The 10,958-nt window shown below is 42.3% G+C and overlaps 1 protein-coding gene across 1 annotated transcript in view; it reads right to left on the bottom strand.

The window, feature by feature from the left end:
* The window catches only part of LOC144955411 (tektin-like protein 1), a 36,692-nt gene extending 26,983 nt beyond the window's left edge, over nucleotides 1–9,709 (bottom strand). The window contains exons 1-4 of the mRNA XM_078885638.1: nucleotides 9,369–9,709; nucleotides 6,352–6,456; nucleotides 4,251–4,401; nucleotides 779–945 (exon numbers count right to left, since the gene is read on the bottom strand). Coding sequence (XP_078741764.1) covers nucleotides 779–945; nucleotides 4,251–4,401; nucleotides 6,352–6,456; nucleotides 9,369–9,563 — 618 coding nt within the window. The 5' untranslated portion in view covers nucleotides 9,564–9,709. The remainder of the gene's footprint in view (nucleotides 1–778; nucleotides 946–4,250; nucleotides 4,402–6,351; nucleotides 6,457–9,368) is intronic.
* Between the last annotated feature and the right edge of the window lie 1,249 nt (nucleotides 9,710–10,958).

Genomic DNA, 10,958 nt, shown 5'->3' on the forward strand with positions numbered 1-10,958 from the left:
GAGTGTAAGTCACCATCCACTTGAGAGGTGTGTGCGTTCCGTGTGGTCAACGAATCCTGGTTATTTCTTTGGTGTGAATTATTCATACTATGCAGTTTGCTTCACAACGAACGTTAAAGATCTCATGACGTCATTTGAAAAGAGGCTATTGTGTGCCAGCGTCAAGGTCCAATTTTGTCCAATTCGAAAAATGATCCAAAAATTATTCAACTGGGATAAGGTATAGCAATATCACTCCCACTAGCACCAAAATGCCTTACAACAGGGCCAGATTCTGAGTCACCTTGTGCCTCAGGGACAGCTGCCACTGGGAGAGCTCTTTCAATATTTGAGACCAGATGAGATGCAATTTGCTTATTTTGTGTGTAAAGAACTATGAGATGCTAACACTAAACTATTTTTCTTTTACCAGGTAAGGCACACTGAGCTATATAGCTCTTTTCCAGAAGCGACCTGGCCACAAATTATAGCTTAACGAAGTGGCTTATCATGCAGAAATTAATAGCAGTGAAATACTCTAAACGCGTGATGTTAATTCTAAATGTGGAAGAAAAAACAGGAGGACTCAGAGAAAATCCATACGACCACAGGGAGAGAGAACATGCAAACTCCAAACGGGATCGAACCCACGACCTCCTGCATACCAGGCGAGGGAAATAACATCTCCGAGTCACTGTGGCAACCCCAAAAAGAAGGGCAAAGACATATCATTGTCATTATGACTATCTGTGTGAGAGCTGTGCACGTTTCTGTGTGTGGTATGTGCTGCGCTGATTACCGCGAGGCAGTTGGTCTCCACTAGCTTCTGGCCCAAACCTTGTGTCACACGCTGGCGTGCTCTGCTCTGCAGGTGAGCCACCTTCTTGATCACGTGACTAATCTCAGAGCGGATTGCCATCACCTCCTTCTGACCTTGTGCAGCTTCTTCCAGCACGCGGGTGCACTCTGACATACGTGGGCACAGGGATTTTATCCACAGGTGCATTTCGGAGATTATGCAGAGAACATAATTTATATTGTGGTATTGTATTATTATTGTTTGCTTACCCAGCGTAGCCTCAGTCAGTCTCAAGATACTTTGTCTGGATGGTCCGACCAAGACTGTGGAGTCGGGGGTAATGTTGCTATGTATAATCCCAATTGACTAATTTTCAGGTAATAATTCAGCATTGGGATGTTTAGTTAACACCCCTTCTTACATTGCTTTGTTAGCTTATGGGATGAAACCAGATAACCTGGAGAAACCCCACACAGGACAGGGGTTGATCATAACTTCACACATAAAGGCATCAAAGTTGGGAATCAAACCCAGGTCCTTGCTGGGTTTACACAGCATACCCATAGTGCCTTTGTGTATAATACAAAATGTCACAATAACCAAATGTACTAACAGGGAAACCTCACTAGTGCGACCCCGTAGAATGCTGATTCTTTATAGCACTCCTTGTCCTGGAGAAAATGTTTACGAAAAAATGTAAGATCAAAACATCTATACTGTAAAGCACCTACAAATTTTTGTGAGAATACGCAGCAGTGCTGGCCGAGGAAATGTACCCACCCCCATCATTCTCTGATGCATGGCTCTCAGCCAACCAGACCCCACCCCCAGAGATTCGATTGGCTGCTACAAAATTCCACGTGATAAGCCACTTCATTAGGCTACAATTTGTGGCTAGGTCGCTTCTGAAAAAGAGATATATAGCTCAGTGGGCCTTGCCTGGTAAAATAAAAATAGTTGAGCTTAGTTTTATCACGATTTGTAGTCACAATTACATTTTTTAAAATCTATTTTTATTTTTTAAATGTCAATGTTAGTGAGATGAGAACTCACAAAAACAGGATAAAGTCTCTCAGGCTCCACCTAAAATAAACCTCACTGAGAATGACCGCGATTGGGAGTGCAGCAGCAGCTCCAACAACCTCGCCTCTCACCGCTGCCTTGTAGGGGTGCAGTAGAATGCACTCATGAGTACAGTACATCATACTTACTGATGTTATAATAAATTATTCTTATATTACTCATACAAAAGAAATAACGCTGTCGGGAACGCATCTGCATATATAGAATGGTATTATGACCCCATTTACCGCTTATTCGATGAGTGCTCACTTCTTCAGGAACGCATGTTCAGCGACAAGCGAGGTCTACCTGTATGTATTTATTATGTACTAGCACTTACCACACATTTGTGCAGGATATTACTTAAGTGACTGCAAATTATATGGATTCCTTGATGACACTCACTAGTCAATTCTAAATCAACAACAATATCATAACAACATCAACAATGTTGTGACATTATCAACAGCAATAATGTTCATATCAACATCAACAACAATAATATATCAACATCAACAACATATTAAAACAAATATTGTTAATAGTAACAGTTGTACAACTATTTTACAACCACAAATAAAGCCACACTATAACTACAACCATCAACCACAACTACAGAGACAAAACCACAATAGCTGCAATATAACCACAACTATATCCACAACCTGCATCTTAAAAACTATAACCACATTGCAACCACAAGCATAACCACCACAGAATCACAACCACAGCAGCCAAAATATAACCACAATTTAAGCACAACCACACCAGGCACATTATAACCACAACACATTATAACCCCATTGAGACCACAACATAACCACAACTTTCTAAGCACAACCACATAACTTCAACATTACAACAGTTACATTACCAAAATCAAAACATAACCACCACATAAGTATAACTATAACTACCACATTACCACCAGAACTACAATATATCCAGAACAAAATATCCACAACATAACCACAACCCAAATAACCATAACCACAACCACATAACCACAACCATGATAACCTAACCAAAACCATAACCATATTCTAACAACAATAGGAGCATATAATCCCAACCAAAACTACATTTTAACCACAACCATAATAACCACATTATAATCACTAACAAATTATAAACACAACCATCACATTATAACCATCACCACGTTAAATAATCACAACCAGACACATGCTATCCACAACCATAAGCTTATTCAAAACACAACCATAACTAAATTATAACCACAAACACATAACCAAAAACGTTAACATATTTTAAGCACAACCATAACCACAACTACCACATTATCACCACAATAATGAGCACATTATAATCACGACCATAACCATATTCTAACCACAACCATAACCATATTATAATCACAGCCATAACCAGAACCATGGCGTGTGTGGTGGAAGAAGCGCTGACGAATTTCCATGCCAAATCTGGACAATCCCAACTCAACCTAAGCGCAAATGGAGAGGACACAGGCATTGACTAATAAATGTTTTACCTGTTTCAGCACATTCGTTAACAATAATAAAGGAATGTCACATTCATTTATAATGCATCTTCACAGACCTTTTATACAATTTCCTGGGAATGTCCTCGGCAAGGGAAATTGTTTATATTTTATGGATTTTGTTCTCCCACACAGCGTTTGGGAGTTCAAAAGCATGATAGATAAATGAACGGATATACAAATGTAAATTATATATATGTAGAAGTAATTGGCCCTTATTGGTCATATTGTGCTGTATTATATGGCTCCGGTCTCGCTCAACTCTTTGGACTCACAGGACTGTGTACTCCCTTGAATCACTGTGCGATGTTGTAAGTACTCTTGATGTATGACATTATGGCATGGCATGTGTGTTCTGTAACATTATTACTCCAAATACATGGTACTGTACTATTTGGTAGTGACATGGCCCAGCAGGACGTTTGGTGCATGTTGCAGAGGTTCATGGTTTGAACCGAGCAGGCCACCCTGGTTGATACTGCGGTGTGCCTTCATGGTATATTACCACACACCATCTGCTTAATTTACAGTGGACGTTAAAAATCCTCTAATGTAACTCGAAATGAGTAGGCCATGTGCGCTGGCATCATAGTAAAACATATATTTATAAATTCCCAAAATTACGGAGTGAATTACTCCATTGGAAAACACATATCAAGAATCTCCCCGACTGACAATACGAATGCCTTCTTGCAGGCGAGGTGCTGAGTCACCTTGTGCTCCAGAGACTGCTGTCACTGGGGGTACCCTTAAAGTATTTGAGATGAGATGTAAGGTGCTTCTCACGTATTAAAAGCTGTGAGACACCCCGGCATAAAGAAAGCTACTCTAAAGCAAATTATTATTACGACTTGTGCATAAACATCTGCATGTTCCATACCACGTATATACCTGGGGACAGTGGGCCAATAGGATCTGGGCTCCATTTGGCAGAAGGAGTCGTATGACTTAGACGACTGGGTGTTGCGTGACCGATCAAGTCTAGCACACAAGACCTCTCAGAGATGCACGCCAGCAACCGCTTACGGCAAAGGGCCAAGTTCTGCATGGAGAGAAAAACAAGTTCAAAGATTAACACTGTAGTTATAAATGCAATGTCCATATGTATGTCTAACTTCTTTCGCACCGTACGTAGCCAACCGTGCTAATTGGAGGTGCAAACATGCAATATATACATTTACAAATAATGTAGTGCCCTCAAGTCGAATAGGTACTATCTTAGTAAACCTGCTCATCACCATTATCAGCCATGCCCAATCCACTGCCAGATGAATACCTCCCCATGCCACTGCCACCTCTCAGGATCCTGCGATGCAGGAATCCATCCAGCACGCGAACTGATTATATCACTCCATCTCCTTGATCGCATTCCATTGCTTCAGTGCAACTCCATTGTGATTCTTAACCATTGCTCACTACCCCTTCTCGTCAGGATTATATCCTGTCCGAGCCCAATTACTTTTTAAAATAACACTTTTCTTACAAGTTTTGATGTTAGTTAAAACTGTTAAACGAATTAAAAAAAATTACGACTGGAAGGAATGCAAAGTTCTGTGCTCAATTGCAAAAAAACACCATGGAATATCTGGCAATCCATTCAGGCAGCAGTAACTAGGCTTTTCCTCAACAAGAGCAGTGCATGTATATGACGAGTGAGTTGTGTGCATGAACACAACGGGGTGGTGACATGGCCCAACAGGAGCGTGTCCGCTGCTTGTTTCAAAAAGTTTGCGGTTTGAATCTGGCAGGCCGCCCTGGTTACTCATTTGAGTTTATTAATCATATAAATAGTCTGATCTCCGATAACGCATAGTTTTCATAACGCGAATTTTATGTAATGCAATAAATATATTAGGGAACACATTTTTACAATGCGGAAGCGAATTGGAGATAACGCGATCGAGTGAATGGAACTACTTTGCACGAGTAGGAATAAGTGGTTGTACAGCTACCTCGGCGAAGCATTATCGCACAAGGCGGAATGCTGCTGGATGCTTCTAGATGCTATCCATGCACCTCAGTGTTTGTTCGGCCTGCGTACGCATCTCACGTGTTATCGCTGACTGTGCTTTATCCTATGTTATATTATCTATTATAATGCCATTTTTCCATAACACGGTGTTCTGCAGGAACGCAACTACCACGTTATAGGAAAATAGACTGTATACGGCTATCTGCTTCACAGTGGACGTTAAATATCCCCTGAAACAATTTGAAATGAGGTCATTGTGTGCTGGCAAGTCATGGTTCAAATTTGGGAAATGACCCACAAATTACTCAATTGAGATACCCATAGGAACATCGCCCTCTACCGGCAGACTAATATCTTCTTGCTGGTCGGTGCGGAGTCCTCTTGTGCCACACGGGGACAGCTGCTGCTGGTGATGCCTTTTTCAATTTGCTGAGATGTGATGCAAATTGATAAAAAAAGGACTTGTGCCTTCCAAAAGGTATCTATTTGATGTTTGAATATCTTAACATCTGTTTTATTGCCAGAAAGGGTAAAACCTATTCTTATGTTTCATCATTGTTGATCCTGGCAAAAATGTCCTGTAGATATTAATGCTCGACCAGAGATATACATGTTCTGATACTTGCATTGTCCTTATAATGTGTACCTTTTGGTGTTCTCTGGTCTAAAACTGCTCAGACAAGGCCAATCAGTTTCAAGGACAAAGAATATATTAACAGAGCATGTTTGTTTGCATGTTTTGCCACAAGTATTTGTGGTTAATATAGACTTGATCCCTTGCAAAAGGTATCTATTTGGTGTTGGAATATCTAAAAACCTCCTCGTGTATTGCCAGAAGGGGTAAAACGTATGATTATTTTTCATTATTTTTGATACTGGGCAAAAAGGTCCCATAGATATGATGCAAGTTGCTTACTGCTTGTAAAGCGCTCCGAGTCACCCCGTGTGAAGGGGGCACTCTATTAATAATAAACCAGTGTTGCAGTGTGCTACGCTGTACTGCTTGATGCGCTGACATACTTGCTGTAAGGCTTCAGCGCGCAGCAGCGTTTCTGCTAGGACACTCTCCAACTCTGCCAGCTGCTTCCGCTCAACACCAAGCAGCACGTCCACTTCATCTGGACCCTACAGTCCCAGCCAAACCAAGAGAAGAGTTCATACAGTACATGCATTCAGTGAGCTCCCAGCACTCTGAGTACCAGTGTACATGGTAGGGTTGTTAAACAGTAACCAATAAGCCTGCAACCATTTTCAGAATCAAGAACCACTATGGGAACCTCATTTGCCAGTAAAAATATGATAATTGGTTTTTTACCCTTCTATCTGGCAACAAAAAAGGTGTCAGTTTTGTTGCCAGATAGAAGGGTAAAAAACCAATTATCAATCAAGTATCAGTTCTGAAAGTCAGGGAGTGGTTATCGTTTCCAGTCGGGTTATTGGTATGAAGAGATGGGCGCACCCAAACTTTACCCACCACACGCAGTCTGCCCTTGGACTGTGCTGTACAACATTTACATTACTGGCTGGGCAGAGGCAGTAGGGGGGGGGGAATTCGAGAGACTTGCACCGTTGTTTCAACTGCCATAGAAACAAACTGGTGACCTTAGGATCATCGCAAATCCAGTGTGCTAACCATTACACTGTGGCAAATCACCCACACGCTCACACAGAGCTACACGCTCACCTGTACACACATTCACTCAGGACCGCAGCTCACAACACTTCTCTTTCTGCTTCTTCTCTTTTACGGACCCCATGCATAAAACATCAAGGTGCCTTACAATGGGGGGGGGGGGGGGGGGGTAAGAAGTGGCTAAGTTAAAATTCGAGATGCTTTCTTAAAAGATAAATATTTTTAGGGGGGACCTGAAGGCCCAAACTGAACTAGACTCCCTGACCAACTTTGACAGAGAGTTCCAAAGTCCAATGGCCACCGAAGCAAAATCCCGGTCGCCCATGGACCACTTTGAGCTTTCTTCTCGCGACACAGAGATCTAAATCAGCGATTCTGATGATGCAATTTACATGAAAGTGACGCTTCACAGTGGACGTTACAATTCCCGCTGATGGCATTACTACTATAATAGCCCAGAAATGTGTGTAATGCACGTGACGTCACTCCACATACCCCCTCCCCCGTCATTAATAATAAAATAATCATGAGCGGGTGGATTTTTACACTCACGCGGAAGGCCGAGTGGAAAGACAGTTTTTTCGCAAAGTTGCTTCAAATATGACGTTTCTTTACAGAAAGTAAAAAATAAATATACGCAGCAGTGCTAAATCCGTACGTGACGTCACTGCAAAAGAGACACCCCCCCCTCATTCATAATCATGAGCGGGTGGATTTTTACATTCCCGCAGGTTGATTGGAAATAATTTGTTTTACGCAAATTAACTTTAAATTTGACGTTTCTTTATTGAAATGTAATCAAATCAATATTTCTACGCAGCAACAAAGTGTATTTGGTGTCTTTATTTATTTCTTCAGCACTTGAAAGAAAAGGTAAGTCTAATTTTTGCTTCTAAATTATTATAAAAGTAGCCTATAGCCCGTCCAAGGACGGGTGTATTGCAGTTAATCTGAAATATTCAATCGAAAATAAAGACCCGCTCATGATTATTAATGAGGGGGTGGGGCCAGGGTCCACATGAGTGACGTCATCATTCAATGATTATTGATGAAGGGGGGGAGCTCCATGTGGAGTGACGGAATCCGCTCATGATTATTGATCAGGGGGGGGAACTCCATGTGGAATGACATCATCCACTCTTGATTATTAATGAGGGGGTGGGTGGCGTGGTCCACATCAGTGACGTCATCCGCTCATGATTATTAATTAGGGAGTTTGTGTCCCGCGCGTGACGTCACTCCACATGCCGCACCCCTGTCAATAAGGTAGAGCAGAATTATTATTTGTTGCAAATTCGCTTTAAGTTTCACGTTTCTTTATTTAAAATGAATCTAATAAATAATTATACGCGGCAACAAATTGGATTTGGGGGTCTATATTTTTTCCTAAGATAAGTCTAATTTATGCTTCTACATTTTGGTTAAATAGACATTTCTCGGTGATTTTCCAGATATTGTATTGCAATCCAATTTATTTGCACCCCAGCGACCGAAAGCAGAAAATAATAAAGTATCAGAGCAGTGAATTAGAACAAATTGAAGGTCAGTTATATACAGTGCTACAGTGAAATGCAGAGAAGTGTTTTATGACATAATTTCGTGCAAGATTCACTGCCATTCAATTAACACAAGATACAATTATACTCTGCTAATTTTTTTCGTAAATATTACAGCTTCCGTCCTAGGTTGGGCAAAGAAGCTAGTTTGATAAGAGTAGGCCAATGTGTGTTGCTGTCACAGTTCAAATTTTCCAAATTCACAAATGACCGACAAATTCCTCAATTGGCATTCCACAAAGCAACATCACAACATGTAGCTACTGCAGACTACTGTATGTGCTGTACTGCGCCTTCGTGATAGCCTTGCGCTGTAAGCCTTGCGATTTTACACCTCCCCCTTTTATATCGTTTAGAAAATACGTTGTCACTTCATTATCAACACCACCGCGACCCGACTAGCGTTGCCTCAACCCACACTCATGTCGCTGACAGCATCGTCTGCCCTTTCTCGTAACTGTCGCCTCTCAACCTTCACCTCCACCTAACCCTGTACACAAACTACTTTGCATCGCGCATAAAGAAATGTTCTGTACTGTGGAGTACAATATAGTAATTACGCATGATATTTTAGTGATTTTATTTTCATAATGTACTGCTAATAATGTTTTAACGTTTACTGCCGAAACTAGTATTGAGTGTAGTATTTTTATTAATTGAATGTAATGTTGCGGATACGTCTAGGATGAAGATGCACGCATTAACACGGCTTCAGCATTGTTTAGTCCTCGTGGCAAATTGCGTTGATTTACGTCGTTTCGGTATTCGTTGTCGCACATTTAAGGAAAGCATCCCCGACATAAACCGGGGTATTACTGTCAACTAAATTATTATTATTCAAGACTTACCACCTCACGTGTAGGTCGTCGCGATCGCATGCTAGAAGCTTGCACATTTGCCTGTTTCTCATTACGAACGTGTCCCAAGGCCTTGTTCAGATCACCTTGAGTGTGGGCCAAGGCAACTGCGTGCACGGACAGTGACCCACACTCGGCGCGGAGACGTGCCACCACCCCACGCACCTCGCGGCTGTACAGGTACATGTGGCGCACACTCACATTCACCTCCACCTGTCAGGAGGACAGAAACAAGAGTTAGGGACAAGGACATTTTTATTATTGTTACACTTCCTGACCCAGAAAATCCTAAGTCTCAAGAATATTTTTAACGAGGGTCATGCCATTTTTTTGGCAGCAGGAGGGGATGATGATTGCATGTGTCATCAGAATTCAGTAATTTTGCAAGTAATTTCCAGCATTGGGATACATGAGCAATACATGTTCAATTGGAAGGGGTTTTTTTATTTTATGGGAGGAAATCCATGTGTAGTGAGTCCAACTGAGTTGCAGAAGTTCTTCTTCAGAGGCAACACAGTGCATCGCACGCCGTGCTCTGCTAGAGCCGGCATCACTCTGCAACACACACGATGCTGTCCGGCACCATACAGTGACATCCCCAATGTCACTCACTACACATGTGTAGAGTAGTATGACGACATGACATCATGAGCGCTGTGAGGCGCAATGACGTCATGTCACGGGAAATAATTAAGGGGGACCCCGTGGCGAAAGCGGGGTCGTTGTGGGAGCCCGGGATGGTGAGCGTCTTAAGAAGGTCTCTCCTGCTCGTGACCGGACGGTGTTGGCTGATCCCCCGTCCGGGTTCTACGAGTAGGAGAGCCGAAGATACAGCCAGGGGTAAGGCTCAGAGAAGTCTGCAAGAGCCGGTTAAGATTACGTGGGGTGCTGCTCTCCTCGGTCGGGTGGTGTTGGATAAGCCCCCATCCCAACTCGAGTGAGAGGCCAAGAGATAGCCCAGGCTAGGAATAGATAGAGCCTGACGTCCGCGTCAAGGACTGAGTGTAGGGACACCTCTGGTGTGTTTTGTTACCTCTGTGTTAATAAACTGGCGCAAGCCCTTACTAAGAGTTCAGTCTACGAGTCGTCCATGTACAGCAGGTGGAGAACATACACACTCCTCAATTAAGCCCACAAATCAACTATGCATCATAACGCTGGCCGTGGAAACCTAAGTTTATGAATAAAATAATTGACGTGGCTCAGCGGTAGTGCATTTGCCACTTGTTGCAGAGGTTTGCGGTTCTAATCCGACAGGCCGTCCTGGTTAATACTAAGATGTACGAGCCGTAAAATAAACGCCATCGGCTTCACAGGGGACATCGAATATCCCGTTTAACACGTAGGCTTTCACGACAAATATCATCCATAAGAGGTTTGTTTTGTTAGATCGTGTAAATATATGTGTCGTTAAAATCCACCACCACCCGACACAGCCAACTAGTAAGGGTTGTAATGTAAACAGAACATGCCAATTTGTCACTAGTACAGCACACTGGTGTGTTGGAGAGCCAAGCCACAACATTTACAATCTGAGTACGATGTTTTGCCAGTATTACAACTAGCTTCATCAGGCGACAG

Source organism: Lampetra fluviatilis, unplaced genomic scaffold (genome assembly GCF_964198595.1).
Source record: "Lampetra fluviatilis unplaced genomic scaffold, kcLamFluv1.1 SCAFFOLD_668, whole genome shotgun sequence".
Classification (NCBI taxonomy): domain Eukaryota; kingdom Metazoa; phylum Chordata; class Hyperoartia; order Petromyzontiformes; family Petromyzontidae; genus Lampetra; species Lampetra fluviatilis.